Source organism: Ostrea edulis, chromosome 6, assembly GCF_947568905.1.
Source record: "Ostrea edulis chromosome 6, xbOstEdul1.1, whole genome shotgun sequence".
In the NCBI taxonomy this organism is placed as follows: Eukaryota; Metazoa; Mollusca; class Bivalvia; order Ostreida; family Ostreidae; genus Ostrea; species Ostrea edulis.
Genome location: NC_079169.1, coordinates 60,569,889 through 60,594,903, shown reverse-complemented (window position 1 = coordinate 60,594,903; position 25,015 = coordinate 60,569,889). Strand labels below are relative to the sequence as shown.

The following is a 25,015-nucleotide window of genomic DNA, read 5'->3' as shown; positions in this document are numbered from 1 at the left end:
TATAGTCATGATATATATATAAAAAAAATTCAACAAATGTAGTTGAGTCCCTGAATGGAGCTATTACAGTTTTCTTCTCCTTAGAATGGGTACACTCATTAAATGTGAGCGACAGAACAGACGAACCACATGTTGCAGCCGCACAGGAGGTCGCCATATTGGTGTAAGAAAGTAAAAGTCAAGTTCGGATACGGACCAAAACAAAATATTTCCGGATTTATTTTTAGCCGACTTTGTCAATAAAAAAGTCTAGGGTCGTCAGCTACAAAATAGGGTCGGTCGGACTACCGTAAACACATATTTTTTCTTTTGGCCTTACTCCTCCTAGGCACCTGATCCCACCTCAGGTGTGTCCAGGGGTCCGTGTTTGCCTAACTATCTATTTTGTATTGCTTGTAGGAGTTATGAAATTCATCACTGTTCGTTATCTTCACCTTACTAATTTTTGGAATGCCAATACTCCCAACAAATATCAGTGTCGGGTTTTACCAGATGAAAATAGAAATGTTTGTACCAAATCCGCTGCGTTGTTTTAAATGTCAGCGATTTGGCCATGGCCAAACAAATTGTAAAGGCTCCGAAGCCTGCATCAGGTGTGGTGAGGAGGGGTATGATGGAAAAAGTTGTCACAATGAACACAAATGCAAAAACTGCAAAGGTGGCGACATGACCCCTCTAAACAATTCCAGTCTGGATTAAATAAAAAGAGATACAAAAGATTAAAGCAGACAAACGCTTAACTTACCACGAGGCCAAAACACTTTTCAATATGTACAATGTTCCTAAACCAAATCTGCCATCATATGCAACAGTGTTAAAATCATCGTCAGTGAAGGATCTGTGAGAATGATTTATTCCCACACACCTCTGTATCAACAAAAACAGTTTCTTTGTCGTCAAAGGTACAATACATTCAACATCTGCTTCTTCAGGGCCCGCAGCTAAGGTTGTAGCTGCGACCAACGCAAAGTCTGTAGCTGCAACCTCTGCGGAGCCTGTAGCTGCAGATGCCGCCAAACCACCTAGGAGACGTAACTCATCTCCTAAAAAAATAAACCAAAACAGCATAGGGAAAGATCCCGTCACTATACATAATAAATTTGGAATCTAGGAGGAAATGAAGTTTACTCCGTAACACTTCTCATCACAAACCCGTAGTCTTCAAAAAATAACAAAGGGCCGATATCTCCGGTAACACATAAAAAATCATGAATCATCCAACATTTATTTAATGAAATTGTCGAGGTTTTAAAGTAAATTTTAATGAACTACCGTTACTCATTCAAAACCATAAACCCGGTAGCAGTGTGTTTACAAGAAACACACCCGAACGATACAGATAAGATAAATATCAAAAACCATACTATGTATAACCATTATGCTCAAACAGATAGCGTCTCTGGTGGTTCTTCAATAGAAGTCCATAACAACTACATTCATAGCCAAATTAACTTGAAAACAAATCTTCAAACAATGACAAACATTTTACTATATTCTCAGACTCGCTATCATGTCTTCAATCAATAAACAACATGAATATTGATCATCCATATATTTAAGATTTCTTACAACGGTACTATCTTTGAACTAAGCAACGTAAAATAGTTGAGTTCTGCTGGATCCCAAGTCATATTGGTATCCATGGCAACACCAAAGCAGACAAAGCGGCGAAAAATGCACTGCAAGATGATATTGTACACTTCAAAATTTCCTACACTGATTTTAAATATTTCATTAAACTATGGGTAAATTCTCTTTGGCAAATCTTTTGGGATTTCTGTGACAAGCAAACTTTATTCTATTCAAAACAAAGTAAACAATTCCTGTAACATCGTAATAAAAGCCAAGACGAAGTGATTATTTCGAGAATACCATCGGACTTTCAAAATTGACCCATCATTATCTATTAAACAGAGAACTTCAGCCTGAATGCATATCTTGTGACTGTCTGTTAACTATACATCACATTCTTTAAGAATGTAGTGATTTTACGCCCATCCGAAATAGACTCTCTAATAGTGTTCAATCAATGAAAGAACTTTTTACAATTATCAAAAATCATTATAGTATACAATATTTACAAGAATGCGACTTTTACATAAAAATTTGACAACTTTTATAATACAACTGTTTATATACACAAATTAATGTGTGTTTTTTTAACCTGTTGATATATTTTTAACTTTTATGTCCGTCGGATGGGAGGTTAAAGGGTGTTCCGTGTCAAAGATCACAACCTCCTTGGCACGCAAAAATTCGTTTCCCTGATGTTCGAAAAAGTGTAGGCTCACTGGGGGCCGTCAGGGAAACTCAAACACCCACAACCAAACATAATTCAATTAGTTAATCGGCGTAAAATGATTGCAATATTGCCAAAATGACGTTAAAATCAATCAATCAAAAAAGAGGGGCATATTGCTTTGCACCTGTTGGTTGGTCGGTCGGTAGACCACATGTTGTCCGCTCAATATCTTGAGAACCATTCACTTGATTGTAATGATATGTATGCCCCCCTTCGAAGAAGAGAGGCATATTGGTTTGCACCTGTCGGTAGACCACACGTTGTCCGCTCAATATCTTAAGAACCAATCACTTGATTGTAATGATATTTCAAATGTGGGTTGGTTATGAGAAGAAGAGGACCCCTATAGTTAGCTCACCTGAGCAAAAGGCTCAAGTGAGCTTTTCTGATAAAAATTTGTCCGTTGTCAGCGTCGTCGTCGTAAACTTTTCACATTTTCGACTTCTTCTGAAGAACCGCTGGGCCAATTTCAACCAAACTTGCCACAAAGCATCCTTGCGTGAAGATCTTTCAAGTTTGTTCAAATGAAGGGCCATGTCCCTTTCAAAGGGGAGATAATCACAAAATTGCAAAAATAGGGTTGGGTCATTTAAAAATCTTCTTCTCAAGAACCACTGGGCCAGAAAAGCTGAAATTTACGTGAAATCTTCCTGACATAGTGCAGATTCAAGTTTGTTCAAATCATGGCCCCCGGGGGTTGGATGGGGCCACATATACCAATATATAGGAAAAATCTTTAAAAATCTTCTTCTCAATAACCACTGAGCCAGAAAAGCTGAGATTTACAGGAAAGCTTCCTGACATAATGCACATTCAAGTTTGTTCAAATCATGGCCCCCGGGTTTGGATGGGGCCACAATAGGGGGTCAAAGTTTTACATGCAAATATCTAGGAAAATCTTTTAAAATCTTCTTCTCAAGAACCACTGACATATTTCAGTTTGTTAAAATCATGGAGCAGGATGGGCTCACAAGGGGGGATCAAAGTTTTGCATACAAATATATCGGGAAAATCTTTAAATATGAGCCAAGGTGACTCAGTTGAGCGATTTGGGCCTCTTGTTTTTCAGGTCAAAAGTCAATCTACTTTAGAGATAGGAAGACCTTGTCCGCTCAATATCTTGACAGACATCAAACTTCGTACACTGGTACATCCCAAAGAGTAGATGACCGCTATTGATTTTGAGGTCACATGATCAAGGATCAAATGGGCCATAGGAATATACTGTCCGCTCAGCATCTTAAAGGCCGGGAGTAACCTAGAAAAATTTACACCCCTACAGCAATTAAGCATATATGGCAAGAGGACAGGGCTTAGCAGTGTTATCAGAATAAGCAGCAGTCTGATGCTCGACTCTACACGTGCTCTGTAGCAGACGATATTTTGAACAGGGAGACTGGCATGATTTATCAAAATAAACTAAAGTTTTCCCGCATTTTTCTACCACTCTGCTCAATCTGTGAAGCACTGAAAGGATATGTTTTTACTTTAACAAAACTTCACCCTAGGAACTACAAAATGAATTCATCATTGTTTTATCCATGTCTTTTAAAACATGTAGTTTTTTTGATAATATACACAAATATTGGTATATTTGATATACTAATACTTATGATTTTCCTCTTGGTACTTTTCAATTATGAGAAGAATTTTGGGGAAATTGTAGCTGTGCAATGGAGGACATCTGCATTGAAGGATTATTAAGAAACACTTTGTCCATTATGATATTTGGAGACCTACTATCTGTGATTGTCTCTTTTGACATTGTAATGTCCACACGTAAGAGTCCAGATTGAGAGTAATTTTAGAGTGATGGTTGAACAATTGGACATATTTGTCATCATTGATGAGAGACAATGGGAGTTACACAACTGGCCTAGGAGATTGTTGCTTAATCAAACAAACACCATGCTTGAAATTTTTCGAGAAAAGGTACCAGCAATCCTGCAAAACTCTGAAACAGCGATCAGACTGAACAGTCCTAATGAGTTATTTTTATAAAGTTAACCAATTTTTTTTAAAGGAATGTGATTATATATAATTAAAAAATAAAATCTGGATTTACCTATGATATATGAGTAAGTACTTTTTTTCCACGTTGTACAGTGATTTGATTACATGTTTCCTTTGGTGCAATCCCTCTTAAGCATGCTCGTGCAATATGTGAGTCAACATCCGGTGTAAACAATAACAAAAGATAATCACACCCACAAACTGCCAATCTCTAATTTGAAATACAAATTTAGCCCTGTTTCAGATTTTTGAGGCCAAAATTAAAACTTCATGAGGATTTATATCTAAAATAGATATGGCCAATATATGCACAGTTATGAGGGGAACAAGCATACCCATTTTAAAATTTCAGTACAACAGCTTAATCTTTATTTTTGCAAAATAAGTGCTGCAATCTGAATGTGACCAGAAATTTCATATATTCCACCATTTTCACCGATTGGCTGCCTTTATACCCAACTGCTGGCCTTTAAGAACCCTTTGGTACACTGGTACATCTTCAGGAGAATATGATTAATGTTGAGGTCACGGGTCAAACTGGACATAGGAATAAACTTTGTATATCAATAAAAATTCAGCTGGTTAACCGCATGAACCTGAACTTTTGTTCACAAGTAGGGCCTCTCGCTGTTTTCCAAAAATAAAGTGTTACGTGATATTTAAGTGACGTCACGGGAAATTACCATGAGGGGAATTTACAGTAGCTCGGTCACCGTCAACACATGGGTAGTATCGTTTCGGTGTTTAACCGTAACAAGTGTAATGATGCCTGTGAATTTGAGGTGCAATTTCACCCCATGATTATTGTGCATTTGACTATGGAAGCCCTTAACCTAGCTGCGTATTAATTTTGAGGTCACATGGTCAATGGTTCAAACTGGACATAGGAATATGCTGTCTGCTCAATATCTTGAGAACTCTATGCTTAACAGACATCAAACTTGGTACACTGGTACATCTTCAGGAGAAGATGACTCCTATTGATTTTAGTATTACATGGTCAAGGGTCAAACTGGATATAGGAATATACTGTCCGCTCAATATCTTGAGAACCCTTTGCTTGATAGACATCAAACTTGGTACACTGGTACACCTTCAGGAGGAGATGACCCCTATTAATTTTGAGGTCACATTGTCAATGGTTAAATTGGACATGGTAAGGTATTGTCTCCTATATTTTAGGAATTATTTGCTTGATTGACACCAAACGTGGTACAGCATAAGGAGTAGATGAACCCTATTGATTTTCAGATCACTTGGTCAATCCACTCCTGACAAAGGAATTTATTGTCTGTTCAATCTTTCGAATTGGTGATACTACTATCAATCAAATTAACCATTTTCATTTTTGCACCATGGGGAGCATATAAGTTTTACAAACATCTCTTGTTCATATGTGGATTGGTTATGTGTAGAAGAGGACCTTTATTGTTTTTCAGGTGTACTCTGGACATAGGAAGGCATTGTCCGCTCAATATCTTGATAATCCTTTGCTTGACATACATCAAACTTGGCATACTGACACATCCAGACATAGATGACCCCTATTGATTTTGAGGTCACATGGTCAAGGGTCAAACTGGACAAAGGAATATACTGACCACTCAATGTCTAGAGAACCCTTTACTTGACAGACTTCAAACTTGGTACATCTCTAGACGAAGATGACCTCTCTTTAATTTGAGGTCACATGGTCAAAGGGCAAGGGTCAAATGGGACATAGGAAGACAATGTCCGCTCAATATCTTGAGAACCCTTTGTTTGACAGATATCAAACTTGGTAGACTGGTACATCCCAAGGAGAAGATGACCCCTATTGATTTTGAGGTCACATGGTCAAGGGTCAAACTGGACAAAGGAATATACTGACCACTCAATGTCTAGAGAACCCTTTACTTGACAGACATCAAACTTGGTACATCTTTAGACGAAGATGACCCCTATTTAATTTGAGGTCAAAGGGCAAGGGTCAAATGGGACATAGGAAGACAATGTCCGCTCAATATCTTGAGAACCCTTTGTTTGATAGATATCAAACTTGGTACACTGGTACATCCCATGGAGTAGATGACCCCTATTGATTTGAGGTCACATGGTCAAGGGTCAAATTGGACATAGAAATATACTGTCCGCTCAATATCTTGAGAACCCTTTGCTTGACGGACATCAAACTTTGTACACTGGTACATCTTCAGAAGAATACCCTTATTGATTTTGAAGTCACGTGTTCAAGGGTCAAACTGGACATATCTTGAGAATCCTTTGCTTGACAGACATCACCCTTGGTACACCATAAGGAGTAGATGACCCCTATATATTTTTAGGTCTCATGGTCAATCCAATCTTGACTTAGGCAAATGTTGTCTGCTCAATATTCTGAATTGGTGATACTACTATCAATTAAATGATGCATGTGTATAACCCTTTTCAATTTTGCACCATGGAGGTGGATATATGTTTTCAAAGATCTTTTGTTGGTATAGTGTTTATATTATATAGGGCTCACGGCGGGTGTGACCGGTCGACAGGGGATGTTGACTCCTCCTAGGCATCTTATCCCACCTCTGGTATATTCAGGGGTCCGTGTTTGCCCAACTCTCTATTTTGTATTGCTTATAGTAGTTATGAGATTGATCACTGTTCGTTATTTTCACCTGTCATTGAGCATCACTGGAAATATTTTAATATTTCTTTGAAGCAACATAAAAATAATATACCAGATGATCATTTGATTAGACAACTTCTGGTTGGATCTGAGGAAGTCTGTTTTTCCATTATATAGTGTGCCCCGCGGGGTATTACTCCCGAAGCTAGTTGAATTCATAATAGAGAACAACGTCATCGACATATCAACTTCTATTAAAATTATTTTAAAGTACATCAGCCAGACTGTATATTCATACTAAATAATGTATGCGATAAAATACTTCCTTGTGATACGTCCATTTCTTGTTGGAAAGTCAGGTTTATAAATATCAAAATAAAACATAACACATATGGTGTTTCCAGGGGTCCGTGTTTGCCCAACTATCTATTTCCTACTTTGTATTACTTGTAGGAGTTATGAGATTAATCACTGTTCGTTATCTTCACCTTTCATCTACCAAATCTCCTACACAATAGCTGAAAATGTGAATTTGATATTTTAAATAGTTTATGAGAACTCGTGCGTACAAAATGATCCTCCAAACAACAAGGGGAAATGTTAGTATCCCATGGGAATTAGAGTAGGTCCTCAATACCTCCTTGCTTGTCGTAAGGGGCGGCTAAATGGGGCGGTCCTTCAGATTAGACCGCAAATACCGAGGTCCCGTGTCACAGCAGGTTGTGACACGATAAAGATCCCTCCCTGCTCAATGTCCATAAGCGCTGAGCATAGGACTAAATTTTACAGCCCTTCACCGGCAATGGCGACGTCTGCATGAGTGAGAGATTCTCGAGAGGGGCGTTAAACAATATACAATCAATCATTCTTACGTAATAAATGATGTAATCAGAATCGGGAGAGAAGAAACAATGAACTTACGTTAATTTGTATTATTCCGGAAATTTTCAAGAAAATCCACGAGTTTCCAAGAAATTGCGTGCACAAAATTGTAAGAAGAAATGATAATAGAGAAACAATGTGCAGAAATAAATCAGTGAAGTGTATACATTTTTATGCCATATCTGGGGTGGGTTTTTTTTAGGTCACCTGAGTAAACTCGCGTGACCTATTGCAATTGGTTGTCGTCCGTCGTGCGTTAACAATTGAACAACTTTTTAACAATTCTTTTCAAATTTTGTATGAGGCATCATTGAGACAAGGGGGACATAAATTGTAAATTTCAGGACTCCAGCATCCCTGAGGCCCTAGGGGCGGGGCAAAAACTGTCCAAAATTCACCAATTTCCTAAAATCTTTTTCTCAAGAACCACACATGTGTAAGAAAAACTAAATGCATGGTGATGGAGAGCAAAAAGGCCTCTACCAAAATTGTAAATTTCATGATCCCCGGGGTAGGGGTTCTGATCCCAGGGTGGGGCCAAACATGGTATATAGTGCTTATGTGTAAAACACTTAAATAACATCTTCTTTAGTGCCGTTGATACTATATTGACACTAAATAGATATTTAGAAAAAGCAGGTAGTCCTTTACCAAAATTGTAAATTTGATGATCCCAAGGGTAGGGTTTTGGTATCGGGGTGGGGCCAAAATGTTCAGTTATTAAATGTGTGAACAATAAACATTTTTAACTTCTTCTTGATAACTATCATTCCAATTCTTTTGAAATATAGTAAGAAACATATTTGGAAAAGGGGGAACATCAATTGTAAATTTCAGGATTCCTGCACCCCTGGGGCCTTCGGGACAGTGCGAAAACTGCCCACAATTGACCAATTTTCAAAAATCCTTTTCTCAAGAACCGCACATGTGTAAGAAAAACTAAATGCATGGTAATGGAGAGCAGGAAGGCCTCTACCAAAATTGTAAATTTCATCATCCTCGGGGTAGAGGTTCTTACCCCAGGGCGGGGCCAAACTTGGTATATAGTGTTTATGTGTAAAACACTTAAATAACATCTTCTTTAGTGTGGTTGATATTATATTGACACTAAATAGATATTTAAAAAGAGCAGGTAGTCCTTTACCAAAATTGTAAATTTGATGATCCCAGGAGTAGGGGTTTTGGTATCAGGGTGGGGCCAAAATGGTCAGTTATTAAATGTGTGCACAATAGACATTTGTAACTTCTTCTTGATAACTACCATTCCAATTCTTTTCATATTTGGAACAAGGGGGACATAGATTGTAAATTTCATGATCCCTGGGGTAGGGGGTTCTCACCCCAGGATAGGGCCAAACTTGGTATATGCAAGGTGAAGATAACGAACAGCGATCAATCCCATAACTCCAAGCAATACAAAATAGATAGTTGGGCAAACACGGACCCCTGGACACACCAGAAGTGGGATCAGGTGCCTAGAAGGAGTAAGCATTCCCTGTTGACCGGTCACACCCGCCGTGAGCCCCATATCCTGATCAGGTAAACGGAGTTATCCACAGTCAAAATCAGTGTACCAAGAACCGCTTAACAATCGGTATGAAACACGTCAGACAGCATTTGACCCAAAGCGAGGTTGTATTGACGAACTAGATCGTTATAACGACCATAGAATTTGCGAAATGTTGACTTCAATCGAGACTGTTGAAATCCCTGTACCATCAACTTGTTTGTTAGTAGCTTACCTCGATTTAAAAACTTACTATACCCAGAACAAGCTCTTGCATATCGAATCAGTTGAGATATATAAACACCATATGCAGGTGATAATGGAATATTGCTACATAAATGTGGGAAGTTGACGATGGAGAAGCTGAAATCATCCCGTTTGTCATACAGTTGAGTTGTTAGTTTGCCGTTAATGTCTACTTTCAATAAACTATCTAAGTATGAAGCAGAAGTGGACGACTCTGTGGTGTCCTTTATTTCGAGCTCACAGGGATATATCAAATAGACATATGAATGAAAGCTATCATTGTTAATAGACAAAACGTCATCGATATATCTAAAAGTCGAATTGAAGGTCACAGCGAGAGATAATATGTAGTGATAGATGGATAGAGCAGGTAGTCTTTTTACCAAATTTGTGAATTTGATTATCTTCAGAGGAAAGGTTTTGTCCCAGGTGGTGGGGCCAAACTTAATACATAGTATGTATGTGTAAGTTTGTTGATACTGTATAAAATCTAAATGCATACTTAGAGATAGCAGAAAAGTATGTATAAAAAATGGTAAATTTCATAATTCAGGGTTATGGCTTTAGGATAAGTCCAAATTAGTCATATATTTTGATATTTTAATGTTAATACGCCTATTATTTAAAACCTTTCATCAGTGTATGCACTTTTGAGGGCAGTGAAGTTTTAAGAACACAGCTTGTTTATACTGTTGCTGAACAGGAATTTTTTTCTAGATTTCATTGCCCATGGAAGTAGTGATACTTTTCCCACTAGTATTCAGGTGACCGATAAGGCCTGTGGGCCTCTTGTTTTCCGACGCACCAAGTTGTCATCCCATCATTATTTAAGTACATATGTAAAAGAATGCACCCCTTCCCCACATGCACATCTCCTTTTGCAGCAACAACACACACTGTGCATTTGAAATTAAGTTGCCTCACAGTCCATGAACCTTTAAGTTCACTCTCAAGTCATTCTCACCTTGCTCTTGGAAAAGCAATACTCATTTCGCTGAAACGGTCATTCGCGTCCGCTTTTAGCGGGGGATACCTGAAATGTGTTATCCTATGTCCAAAGTGGACTGCCACTTCAGCAGGTAATTGCTAGATTTGTACATCATTTAGTGTTTTTGCATAACACGGACTGAGGTTCAACTACAGCAATCGCTTGGTCATCTTTGTCATTAAGAGCTATCAACTTATCATAGATTGCAGAAGAACCAAGATGTTTTTCATTAACGAATGACAGCAGAGAAGACCCGCATAGAAGATTCTCGGCGTTCATGTTTTGAAGATAGTCCAGCATTTCGACACAGTAATGCTTCATGTCAAATATATAGAAATCTTTTTTTATCATTCAAATATCACAAACCGCCGAGATGGCCGAGCGGTTAGAGCGTTCGTCCCGCATGCGGAAGGCCGGGGTTCGAATCCCGGCCGCGACAGACCTAAGTCGTAAAAACAGGTAGTGACAGTTCCATCGCTAAACGCTCGGCATCAGGTGTGAATGTCACGGGTTCTTGGAGATGACCTTTAAAACGGATGACCCGTGTAACAATAGGTGTGGCAAGCTAAAGAACCCTCACTGTTCAATGGCCGTAAGCGCCGAGCATAAGCCTAAATTTGAAGCCCTTCGCCGGTCTTGGTGACGTCTCCATATGAGTGAAAAATTCTCGAGCGAGACGTTAAGCAAGATACAATCAATCAATCAAAAATCACAAGGAATTTGCTATTCATTCAGATTAATAAAGAGTCCGGTATCCCCTCACGTATTGTGTGATGCTCAAATCAACTTTCACGGACAATGTAGTCAATTGTTTCCACAAACATTCGATATCTAGCAATAGGGCTGCACAGTCTCACTTCCGGTGGAGAACTTCCGGAGACAAGGAACTATATTTTACCATATAAAAATATCGCGTATTATAGACAGTGTGGATTACAGTTAAATGACGATTTCTTTCGTGTTTGGTTGCAACCATCAGGGGTTGCGACGAACATGTTCATAATAAGATGTTCAGGTTTCCAACGAGTCCTGGTGTAGCGAAGAAATGGGAAAAAGTATGCAGGTACTAATGTAAACAATAGAATTCAAACTCTTATTTGCACGTTTCTATACGTGTATGGGTCATTATAATGCGAACTGTATTCATAATTTAATACGCAAGGATAGAGTCCTTATCAGAATGATAGGATATGTAGTTGTCATTATAAGGATAAGGAATGATAGGGTCTGTAGTTGTCATTATAAGGATAAGGAATGATAGGATCTGTAGCTGTCATTATAAGGATGGGAATAAGAACAACGGACCTATTCTTTTCCCTTGGAGTAACGACAAAATTTTCAACTTTCCTAATCCTAGTAAAATAAAATGGAAGTACCTGGTACTCCATATATATATATATATATATATATATATATATATATATATATAGTGTATATATATGTGTGTGAGTATTCAATAGATATTATCAATTTTCTATCAGGATGTTCTATACGAGGTGTGTTGCATGGTGTATTTCAGCTTTATTTTTCAAAAGAAATTTTATTTGTACTGTAAGTCCTATACAAAGTCAAACCCTAACCTATTACATATATACATGTACTGATTATTTCCTTGAACATGATACTTTGTTGTTAAGTATTTTCTTTTCAGTATACGGTTTTTAAAAACAAAAATGGGCCAACTGCTGAAGAGTTCATCAGCCAGTGAAAAATGACACTGGAGTATTAATAGAATATACCATGCTGGAAAAGATATGTCCCTTTAAAAACTTAGACTGAAATGCTGCTGGACAGTAATTTTGTGTGGGAAAAAAATCTAAACAAATTATATTTTACAAAATGAACTATCAGTGGAAAGATGTATTATTACTTGCATAACTGAATAATTTTGACTGTTAAATTTTTTTGATCCACTTGTAATAATAAAAATGATTTCACTTAATATATGCGTTTTCATTTTAATGTTTTACTGCAGATGCTGATGTACACAAGTTTACGCCCTGACATGTTTCGCGCCATTGATGAAAAGACTCAGAAGTTCGAGATAAGGTACATTGACGGATGGAAACCAACATTCATTTCTATGAGTGACCAACTCTTAATGACTTTAATGAAACTAACAATGGTCACCCCCTTTTGGGCCTTGCCGAGAGATTTAACACCAGTGCATCATCTGTGAATGACATTGTAACTTCTTATATATGTGCTTTGCATGAGATTGTGTATGAAGGATTGATAAAGAGTTGCATTCCTTCATTGCAAAAGTACAAAGGCTCTTCTATGCCTACAAGTTTTGGTGATTTTAGTTCTTGTAGAATAGTACTTGATGCCACCGAAATTAATGAGGATGTTCCAGGGGATGACATGAGATTACAGGCCAGTACATACAGTGGTTACAAAAATTCCCATACTGTGAAAAGTGTTACAGGTGTTGCACCCAATGGTGCTTTGGTATTTATCAGTAAGTTGTATCCTGGAAGCACCTCTGAGCATTGTAAGTTGATGAAGCAATTAGTGCCTGGTGACATGATCCTTGCCGATAAAGGGTTTACTATCCATAAATTGTTACCCCAAGGAGTACATCTCAACAGCCCACCCTTTCTAACATCAAAGGCCCAATGCACTCCTAGCGAAGTACTTTGCAGGAACATAGCCAAATCTCGAATACATATTGAACGCGCAAATGAGTGCATAAAGAATTATGAAAATTTAAGACATGTTTCTTATCAATTCAGATATATTAGTACGAAAGTTTTCCAGTTATGCTGTGTAGTGGTCAATTTTCAGGACCCACTTTTGCAAGAGATCGTACAATATTTTGTACCCAATGAAAACTACCATTATAGAAGACAAAAGTTTATGCATGTTAACAGTTTTAAAAAGGGACTGTTTAACGATTTTCCTTCAAAGTTTTTTTCCACTTTACTGATTAAAATCTTCTATCAAATGTGTTTAAACGGTTTCACAAAAAAAATAAGGAAATACATAATGGCAAAAGCTAATGGTAGAGAGTTTATTATTTATTTGGTAAACAAAGATACATGTAGAAGTACATTGTTTACGAAATTTTCAAATTGAATCGACATCAGTCAATGTTTATTACATATATAACATTTTAAGTATTCTTTAGGCTAAATATTGCTCTTATCCTTGCATTCACAAGGATTACATTGCATTTACACCTGATCCCACCTGTGGTATATCGAGGGGTCCGTGTTTGCCCAACTCTCTATCTTGTATTGCTTATAGGAGTTATGAGATTGATCACTGTTCGTTATCTTTACCTTTCATTGTTAATGTTTTAAATAATCAATGAAAAATAGTCCTTATCATATGTTTCTAGATTTGCTGAAGATGGGGTATGAATTTGCTGAAATAAAATTATGTCAAAGCAGAGATGTTGTCTTCCCAATGTGAGTCTTGTTATTTTAACAATGGCACATTCTTTCAGTGTCCATACAACAAAATCACAAGCAGCTTTCCCAGTGATATGGAGCTGTCCCTGTACTTGGTCATAGTAATGGTGGTTTTCTTTCAACTTCAGTCTTCACACCACAGAAGTCTTGAATCTCTGAAAAACACAATGTAACTAAGCATTTTATAATCTTGTGGCCTAAATAATATATGAAAATGTTATTGGTTTAAAGAAATGTTAAATACTATAGATATTTTTTCTCATTATTATCTGACAATGACTAACCCAAGTAGAAATCCCGAATTCTCTCAATTGCGCCAAGGATGGTCATGTCCTTAGCAGAAAATGGGCATTTCACTTCCAGAACTTCTGGTTTGATGTTATCCAAGGATGGGTCTTGATGATGGAACCCAAATGCAGCTGGACGGCGAATAATTCCATCTGAGCTCGATCCGAGAACTCCATTGTGGTGTAGCCATGCAAGGTGAAGATAACGAACAGTGATCAATCTCATAACTCCTACAAGCAATACAAAATAGATAGTTGGGCAAACACGGACCCCTTGACACACCAGAGGTGGGATCAGGTGCCTAGGAGGAGTAAGCATCCTCTGTTGACCAGTCACACCCGCCGTGAGCCCCATATCCTGATCAGGTAAACGGAGTTATCCGCAGTCAAAATCAGTGTGCCATATACTTAATTAAATATGTTTTAATATGAGTATACTGCACTTTTGGCCTTGATATGAACATGTTTAAAGGTAAAAAAAAAAAAAAACCATTGCCTTACTGTTACATATATGCACACATTCTTCCAATCACATCTACTTCAGAACTTACAAGAGGCCCACACCTGAGTACCATAGCTGATACATAGACCCACAAGGGAGTTTCACATTTTGCAAACAGCAGTAGGTGATTTGGGTGACTTAAAAATTAAGCATACTAATTTTATAGAGATTTTAATAGATGGACTAGTAAATAAAATAATGTGAATATTTCCTACCTGTTGGCTCTACGACTGTATCCCCAAAAGTCTTGCATAATTCCACAGCACTTCTGTCATTACATATTCCCCAATTGATGGCATCCTTTTTGGAAAGGTCATATGCAGAACACAGTCGCTTATACAGGGAAATATGATATCTGTTCATTTATTTACTTAATTTAGGATCATATTTATAAAATATTTACCATCCCTAGTCACATTTAATGTGTGTGTATATTTACATGTATTATCAATTTGCAATAGTGTATCTATAAGTTCTAAGTTTATACCTATTCCTCTTAATTGCTGCCAAAACGTTTGATGCTGTTAATCGATTTTTACGAACTGAAGACCACATGCAATTGTCTTTTTGTCCAGTGGTAAGTGAGGCAATCTGAAACAATAATTAAAACTTTAAAAAGACACTAATTAATACATTCAACTTGTGGTGAAAATCCTCTTCTTATTTTAACTTATGTGAGTTAACTCTCTCTCTCTCTCTCTCTTAATGATATCAACTGCTGGGTTTGTTGATCATCGATTAATGATTTCTGTTTCAACCAGGTTATTGGGTTATCTTCGGTGACAAATTCTTGACTTGAAATTAAGTCCTCCACAATAGGTATGGAAGTCCTTGGCACACGTGGCTCTGGTAAAAGGATCCAATGCATTGCTGATAAATTTAACACATAATTATAGTGAAAAAAATTGTAATCAGAAAAAAATGATACTAGTTAATTAAGGCCATTTCCATATACAATACATTAGCACTAGATGTATAACTTGTATAATGACAATATATTAGTTAAAATAATATATATCTTCATGAAATATCATATGCATAGAAAACTGAAAAGAATTGCTTTAGTTCACCGATTTATGCCCTACCATTGGCTTTAAAAGGATACCGATGTAAGTTTGTAATATTCCTGAAATGTGAAATGAGGTTGATCTGATGATACGCACCTGTCAACGAGACGTGATCCAACTCTTCGGATCAAGTTACTGTAGTAATGATTTATTATATACCCCCTTATGCATTTTAAATCCACATTTATAAGATAATATAAATGCATTTCAAATTATCAAAAACACAAACATACAGTGAAATTATGTTTTGTGTACGCAGTGGGTTTTTTTTTTGGTGACGGCCAATATTTTCCACAAAAAAACGTTGCGTTGATGCATTGTGACGTTATCAGTTTCAGAGGATACTGATACGGAATCAGAAAACCACCGTGTAGTGATCCAGAAAACCGGATTACACTGTGAAATCCACAGTATGAAAATACGAAACATTGATGGGTATATAATAAAGCATAAATATGATAGCGCCACAATTCCCGATATATTTCTTGTTGTCAGAAGTTCATGATGTTAATGGGTATTATCTTGTTAATATACAATCTGCGCTTTTATATTTACTTGGTAAACAATAAAATAAAACTTTAACTGTCAGAAGGAATTCATAATAAATCTGAAATTCAAGCAATAAAATTAACCTGAAAATCTTCCCACTGTAGTCAATTTATTATATAGGAGCGTTCTGTCCATGTCATCAACTGGTCTATTGGTTGCCCTAAGAAAAGTTTAACAATACGGTTATACCATTTTTACACTGTTATAATATTGCATGTATCTTGTAAGCAATACATGTAGAATGATAAAAAGTATGGTACCTGTACCTGTCATGATACAGAAATTTAGTTGTAGAGTAATTCCGAATAGAAGGAATTGTTTGCACAGTTATCAACTTAAATCATTAATATATAATGTATGTATAAGCTAACCTGTAGTTGACAAATCTATCTGGGGCAGGAAACAGCTCCTTCATGGTTTTTATTTGTCTTGGTGGAGCAGAATTTGGATTTTTCACCCAAGACTGTCTTAACATCTGTCTTTGACACATTCTTGTACCTGAGAAATTTGATGTGAATAAATTAAAAAGTTGAGTATAAATAATATGCAATGAGCATTGTTATAGAATTACTTCATTAAGGATTTTTGTAGGAGCATTTAATTTTTTAATTACATTGTACTATCCTGTATATATGGAAAAGTAATAATGTAGACCTGTATTAAAATTAATACTATTAGAATGATTTGTTCAGATATAACCTTAGACAGAAAAGGAATGGTACAATGATATAAGAATTTCTATTTCAAATACATTACCTATAAAGAAGTATACTGGCTTTATGGTGGTAGTTGTCCATCCCATTCACACACTCCCAAGTACTCTTTTCTATAGTGTAGTTTGAACCAAGAGCAATCCAGTTTTTGAAATAATAATAATAAACTTCAAATTTGACAAAATCATTCTCATAATGCTTTTTATCATTGAAAACAGTAAAGAAATAAACTAGACTATGTAATTTTGGTTTGCCATGTAAAAGAATAAGACCGAGGGAATTCGGGATCTTGCATGATTACTACATACTAAATATTCCATGCGTGGTTTCATGTATATGACCAATGATATTGAGTTACACGACTCTCAGAGCTTTATCTGTTTGATAATAAAACTTTGAATAATTACTAAGAATGTGAATAACTTACTGTAACCTTGTAGCTCCGATCTCGCATTGAAGCTTTTACTATGCCTCTGATGAATTGGGCGTCTTTGTCGTAAGCAAACTTTAAAACGTGCTCTGAGTGAACCGCTATTTCAGATTTTCTTATCAACTTAGCCGTACCGACTGTATAGTTCGACCAGTAAAGTATTGAAAAAGGCGCAATTTTTGGACGCCTCCAAGGATTAACTCATTTATGTATATATTGTATGCATGTTCCATGTACTCTATAACTTGTATTTGTACTTTCACTACATGTATTTTTCTAGTCAGTCTCAAAGGGGGATCACACTTTACCTGACACCTATGTACATGCATTTTTTTGTTTGGAATCAATAAATTAACATTCAGAGTAATGAAAAAAGGCAAAACATTTAAGGGTTTCCATATTAATTTTCATTACATGCACCACTAAAGTCATATACCCCGATGTAGATTTATATGAAATTCATTGGAAACAGTTATTTGTTGTTATTTTAATATAAAAACAACAAAATATTTTTTGAATTGCATTTATTTATCGGGAAACATGTCAATAACTAAAACACATGTCATTTTCAATATGTTCATCAAGTTTTAGAATAATATGTGTAAAATTATTGAATTAGCGTTATTCCCCAAAATGTTAAAAAACAAACAAATGTGGACGCATTTTCCTTATAACATGGTTTACATATCATTTTTTTTTCTGTTTATATTAGTAGAGTTACATCTGTTATAGTTATTCATGGGAAAAAATCCATACCTTTCCTTAATAATTTCAAATCTATAGCTTCCAGATTATGTATACCCCCATCAAAAACTGAAGTCTGGCACCATACAGCTGAGCTATTTAAATCACTCGGGATTAAAATTGTATGTAATTTCATGAAAAGACACAGATAATGATTCCTTATCACCTTGGTAAAATGTTTGTCAAAAATAAAGGAAATCTATCGCATTATGGACTTGATAAATAATTGAATGAAAACAGAGTTATTGTCCTTGAATTCAATATTTTGAAACATATCATTGACTATTCAAATATAACTAAGAATTTTGAAATATTTTATGGCTAACGAGATTTTTTACAATAACTATTGAAAAAGATTCCAACAAAATTTATGTTCCTATCATTAAATTATTGACTTTACAAAATCCTATGACGTCACACGAGTGTGGAACTACGTTAACAATTTACTTTATGTCATTCAATAAATGACATATTCGACAAAACTGCATTACAGTGTTGGGTTATTTGTTACTGCTTGGACGGTTTCTTCTCATAGGAGGCATAAAAGCCATTCTATGCTATCATCAACTCCCGTACGCTTTCTTTATCTCCAGTAACGAAATCTCTCGAAGTCACGCGAAGTGCTGTGCAGCCCTATGAAATAAGACAGAAAATAAATACTTGCCTCGTCAGTAAACAAAATATTAATTTGCTTTTCCTTAAATATCTCCGATTGGAGGGAATAAAAACATTTTTCTGTCACTTATGCATGATGACCTGTGTACATCATTTATATTTCATCACGTTCTGATAATGCTTTTAATGCTGTTCTCACAAGTCTTGTATTTCCATATTCCTTTCCTTTCTTGAATGAACTGTCAAAAACGGGTGGGTCGCAAATTCCATGACTCTTTAAACGAAGCTTCATCTGCCTTTGCAAGATGAACAAGGACATGTAATGTACAGGAAGAAAAAAAAATAAAGGTTGCTGGCACTTGGCGTTTCCTCCAAATTTATGTCATTTCAAGGTAGATCTGCCTTCCGTATTTCTGTTCGAAATTCCTTCAATAATTCCGAGTACTAGCTCGATCAGACATCGTTGATATAATGTTTTTTTTAGTCATTAGCACCATCTACATCATACCGATCGTGGTAGCTTAGTGGATTAGGCCATGCAAGACGTCTCCGACATGTTCTCAAAAATTATTTTTTAATCTCCTTGATATGAAGAGTTCTTATACGATTTCCGAAATAGGTTTGAATTTTGTAATGTAATGATATTACCATATTTTGAATATCGGCCTGGATAGCTCAGTGGTTAAATCACCTAACTAGTAAAAGTCCTGGGTTTGTTACTAGATTATTCTAATAATGTTTCTCTCCTTTGTTACCGTAATACTTACTGTAATACATATAAGCTGACTTTACATATTTTTACTAGTAACAACCAAGAACTATCAAAATATGCTAACTCAACAACAGACTTGGTAATGTAAAAGTTATATATATCCCTGTGAACTCAAAATAAAGGACACCACAGAGTCGTCCACTTCTGCTTCATACTTAGATATTTTATTGAAAGTAGACATTAACGGCAAACTGACAACTCAACTGTATGACAAACGGGATGATTTCAGCTTCACCATCGTCAACTTCCCATATTTATGTAGCAATATTCCATCATCACCTGTATGTGGTGTTTATATATCTCAACTGATTCGATATGCAAGAGCTTGTTCTGCGTTAGTCAGTTTTTAAATCGAGGTAAGCTACTGAAAACAAGTTGATGGTACAGGGATTTCAACAGTCTCGATTGAAGTCAGCATTTCGAAAAAATTCTATGGTCGTTATAACGATCTACTTCGTCAGTACAACCTCGCATTGGGTCAAATGCTGTCTGACGTGTTTCATACCGATTGTTAAGCCGTTCTTGGCACACTGATTTTGACTGCGGATAACTCCGTTTACCTGATCAGGATATAGGGCTCACGGCGGGTGTGACCGGTCAACAGGGGATGCTTACTCCTCCTAGGCACCTGATCCCACCTCTGGTGTGTCCAGGGGTCCGTGTTTGCCCAACTATCTATTTTGTATTGCTTATAGGAGTTATGAGATTGATCACTGTTCGTTATCTTCACCTTGCACGGTACTAATTTTGATGCACTAGATGGGCATTTCGACAAATAATGTCTCTTCAGTGATGCTCAAACCGAAATTTTGGAAATTCCAAAAAACTTGTAAGAGCTAAAAGGAAAACTAGAGTGCCAAAAAAAATTGGAGCCAAATTCGTCCAAGGATCAGAGCTATGCATGAGGGAGATATCCTTAATTTTGAAATGAATTTCTAAATTTTAACACTGCAATTAAATATACATCCGTATTTTCAAGCTAGTAACGAAGTACTTAGCTACTGGGCTGTAGAGACCCTAGGGGACTAACAGTCCACCAGCAGAGGCCTCGACCCAGGGGTCATAATGTAAAAGTTATACGGTACCAATTTTGATGCACCAGATGCGCTTTTCGACAAATAATGTCTCTTCAGTGATGCTCAAGCCAAAATTTTGGAAATTCGAAATGATAAAAAACTTGTAAGAGCTAAAATAAAAACTAGAGTGCCAAAAAAAAAAAAAAAATTGGAGCCAAATTCGTCCAAGAATCAGAGCTATGCATGAGGGAGATATCGTCCTTAATTTTGAAATAAGTTTCTAAATTTTAACACTGCAATTAAATATACATTCAATCCATTGGCAAGATGTTGTTTTAAAACGAAAATAAATATTGAAATTTATGTAGCAATTACCTGTATATGGTGTTTATATCTCTCAACCGATTCGATATGCAAGAGCTTGTTCTGCGTTAGTCAGTTTTTAAATCGAGGCAAGCTACTGACAAACACGTTAATGGTACAGGGATTTCAACAGTCTCGATTGAAGTCAGCATTTCGCAGATTCTATGATCGTTATAATGATCTAGTTCGTCAATACAACCTATCATTAGGTCAGATGCTGTCTGACGTGTTTCAGAAAAAGATATATCGGGCAAATGTATTTTAAAAGACATTGAAATGAAATGGCCAAAATTCAGATTATTGCGATTTTTTAAAATTTGAAGCATGCCCGATCGGAATTATAAAACAGTAGTCAAAGAGAATATTGTAATCAGAAAACTACATTTCCTTGATGTAAAATTGTTTACAATTTACGAGGGCTGTTTAAATTTTAAAGTCTACGTTTACGTTTCTGATTTCCAAAATGACACTACCGGTGTTGCAGAGTGACCCTCCCCCCCACCCCCCCCCCCCCCACCCCCATTAATTTATGTCTCCAGTAACTGTAAAAGAAAGAATTTCCTCCTTACATACACATTCCCATTGATTAGTCTTTCAAGTGAATCCAAACGTTTGATCCATAGACCTTGAACTTTGACCCACACAATACCTATGCCTTGGTTGGTTTTAGAAGTTTTCGCCCTTTGAATATTAAAAACCCCTTCTGATACAATCTTCCGTTTTATGCTTTCGATCTTCTAACCTTGATTTTTTTTAAAGTACGGAATACACATCTTTTTTAGACGTTACATTTATAGCAAAACCCTGTCATCCGTAGTTTTTTGTCATAACAAGATACATGTAGATGTTTGTTATATATATCGGCATGCTTATCTTGCAGTGATACATCTTTTTATAAAAAGCTGTTCTTAGAAGCTATGAGATTTCCGTAAAAAAAAGAAAGGAGGAAATTTCGAATTTATGTTTCTTCTCATCTGCGTACAAATATCGGTTATGCTTTTAAACTTGTACAACTTCAGGTAGGTAGGTTATTCCCTGTCCGATAAACTAAAATTTATTTCATAGTTTGTGTAGGAGGGGATAAAAGCGGGGGTGTCCCTCTAGAGCGAGACTTCAAGAGGGTGGTATGGCTCTAGAGTGAGTCTTCCCCTAGGGGTAAGGTTTATTCTAGAGCAAGTCTGCTGGGAGGAAGGCTCACTCTAGAGCGAGACTACCGGGGGAAGGCTCACTCGAGAGCTAGACTTCCGTGGGGAATGCTCACTCTAAAGCCAGACTTCCGGGAGTTAATCATACCCCCTTGATATCTGTTCGCAATAAATCTTCATAATAAAATATTGAAACTGTTGCAAGTAATTTATGTTCTTCGTATTCCAATTCCGTGTTTCTGGTATCTTTCACTTTAGGTAAACCACGGTCCTTTGTGCCCAATTTTCTTCAACCGTTGTTATAGAAATATGAGTTATAAACCGCACGTTAAAGGCTAATATTTCAATGCTTAATCTATGATATATTGGTTGACATACAAGTAAAAATAAAATCGGATGTCGCTCTCCGTCAGTAGATATAGGCGAGTAAAGTCAAAATTTCGTTGATTTCTTAGAAACTTCTGATAATAAAACGGTCGTGTATATTTGATATTCACTTACAAGACTAAAAATTTAACCAGAACAAAGCACGATTATCGATAAGATGATTGTTTAATTTATTTCTGTTGTGATCATTGCATACGATCGCTGATAATGAATATTATGTACTTACCCCAAAACAACGTTTCAAATCTGAGACGAGGTTCTTAGTGCCTTACCCGGTTCTTATATCCGAATACCCGGCGTGATTTTGTGTTTGTATGTTGCCGTATTATTAAACGTTAACGTGCACAAATCTTGAAACGTTGTGTATCAATTAAAAGTGTCATTTGTCAGAGAACTTTGCGTTATTAGACTAATTTGCTAAACACATTTCTATGAACATCGCGGTTTCATTACCTCTCGTGTCAGTTAACAACATAGAAAGGTGAAGATAACGAACAGTGATCAATCTCGTAACTCCTATAAGCAATACAAAATAGATAGTTGGGCAAACACGGACCTCTGGTCACACCAGGAGTGGGATCATGTGCCTAGGAGGAGTAAGCATACCCTGTCGACTGGTCACACCTGCTGTGTGCCCTATATCTTAATAATTAATTAATCCGTGAGGCATTGCAAAGTACTTAGTTTTAAAAGGAATAAAAGACATTTGACATTCTACAACGACCTCTCATCACATAGATATTGTCGTTCCGTTTCAATACGAACAAGAGGTACTGTGAGCAATGCTCACTAAGAATACCCCTTGCTTACCCCAATCTCCCAAAGGGTGTTGTTAATAGGTATAAATTACCTCTTTCCTGAGTGTAAAAATAGTGTATGCCTTTGTAGAAAAAAATGAAAGATATAGTCCAAACACAAATCCATGGCATAAACCTATAATTTTGACCTTGAGATCAAAGGTCAAGGTCATAAAAAGGTCATGAATGTACATGACACATAGTATCATGGTGATACACCCATGTTTTATGGTATGACTATGTCAAAACCATATAATAAATTTTGACCTTGAGGTCAAAGTTCAAGGTCATGAAGATACCCAACACATCGTCTCATGGTGATACAATCATGTGTCAAATATGGCATGCCTATGTCAAAGAACACAGAAGTCATGGCCCAGACACGAATCCATTGTATAAACCTTTAATTTTGACCTTGAAGTCAAGGTCATGAAGGTATTCGGCACATCGTCTCATGGTGATCCACCTGTGTGCCAAATATGGTATGCCTAAGTCAAAGAACAAAGAAGTTATGGCCCGGACACGAATCTGCATAGAGGGACCGACGGATGGACAGACAGACAGAGTGATTCCTATATACCCCCTGAACTTCGTTCGGGGGGTATAAAAATAAATGAATGTTACTTCCGTGGGAATCGTCAGATTTTATGCTATTAGCATGTAGCTGTAAGGTTGGTAAATTACTGAACTTTAGGGCATACTTGATGTGTTTTGATAGGAATAAGGCAAACTGCTCAACAACCTATGCATGGAATCCCTGAACCATCAACTTGTTTGTCAGTAGCCTGCTTCAATTTAAAAACTGACCATAAGCAGAACAAGCTCTTGCGTATTGACATAAACACCATACATGTATGTAGCAACAACCGCGCTCGCTAGGTGGAGCGTCATGTTCTATTTCTACAGGAAAAGTGGGACGAGGTTCCACCCTGTTTTTTACGGGCTAGTATGGATAAACCTAGAGCCTACGAATGATGCAAAGTTGATTGTTCGGATCTAAAATAGCTATATTTAGCGAATCTCACGTGATTAGGCACATTCCAGAAAATCCCTTTGAGATTGAAGCGGTTAAGCAGAGCGAATATATGTAAACATTGACTTAATCGTGAAATACGCAACAAAGAGTGACATATTAATAAATTTTATTTATAAATAAAATATACTGAGGTCAAACATGGACGATAATTGCCCGTATTCATATAGTATTTGATTGATTTCAATATCCAAGGAAAGAGAACTCCCATTATTAACGTACACATGAAACCGCTTCATGCTTCAAGTTATTGAATTATGTAGTAATTGCACGTTACACATTAGAGAACTGTTCCTTTTAATAAAGAAAATCACAAACTAGATACAAAATGAGTGTACCTTATTCATTACTGTTACCGAGCTTCCATCGGTGAAAATCTCGAAATGGCGACGTGTACGTGTTTCACTGCGCTTGTTGCTTATGAATTTTTTGCGCATACATGGTGTGTCTCGGCTAGAAATAATGGAAACTTTCTCACCTATGTATGTAAAGACATATTCTATCAATCTCTATTTTTTAAAATGTAGAACACTTTTATCAAATGGCAATGTGTTTGAAAACGCTTAGAGCCCCGATGTCAGAATTCCCCTTTCCAAGACATCAATATGTCAAATTCATAATCCTTTTCGAATAGTA

General features: G+C 36.6%; 1 protein-coding gene and 1 long non-coding RNA gene across 2 annotated transcripts in view; one reads left to right on the top strand and one right to left on the bottom strand.

Moving 5' to 3' along the window:
- Positions 1 to 25,015, top strand: part of LOC125647487 (uncharacterized) — a 100,960-nt gene that overhangs the window by 47,558 nt on the left and 28,387 nt on the right. The gene's annotated exons all lie outside the window — the stretch shown is intronic.
- Positions 13,706 to 15,616, bottom strand: LOC125647486 (uncharacterized). Its single transcript, XM_056140309.1, has 6 exons — positions 15,465 to 15,616; position 15,433; positions 15,236 to 15,339; positions 14,964 to 15,103; positions 14,244 to 14,477; positions 13,706 to 14,114 (listed from the first exon to the last, which is right to left on the bottom strand). Exons 1-6 carry the CDS (start codon positions 15,614 to 15,616, stop codon positions 14,056 to 14,058), a joined length of 690 nt encoding a protein of 229 aa, XP_055996284.1. The 3' UTR covers positions 13,706 to 14,055.

Coding starts and splice junctions, on each gene's coding strand:
- LOC125647486 (XM_056140309.1), bottom strand. CDS start 15,616: ATGCATTGGATCCTTTTACCAGAGCCACGTGTGCCAAGGACTTCCATA. Junction 15,104..15,235: donor GCAGCAATTAAGAGGAATAG/GTATAAACTTAG, acceptor ATAAATGAACAG/ATATCATATTTCCCTGTATA. Junction 14,478..14,963: donor TACAGTCGTAGAGCCAACAG/GTAGGAAATATT, acceptor TATTGCTTGTAG/GAGTTATGAGATTGATCACT.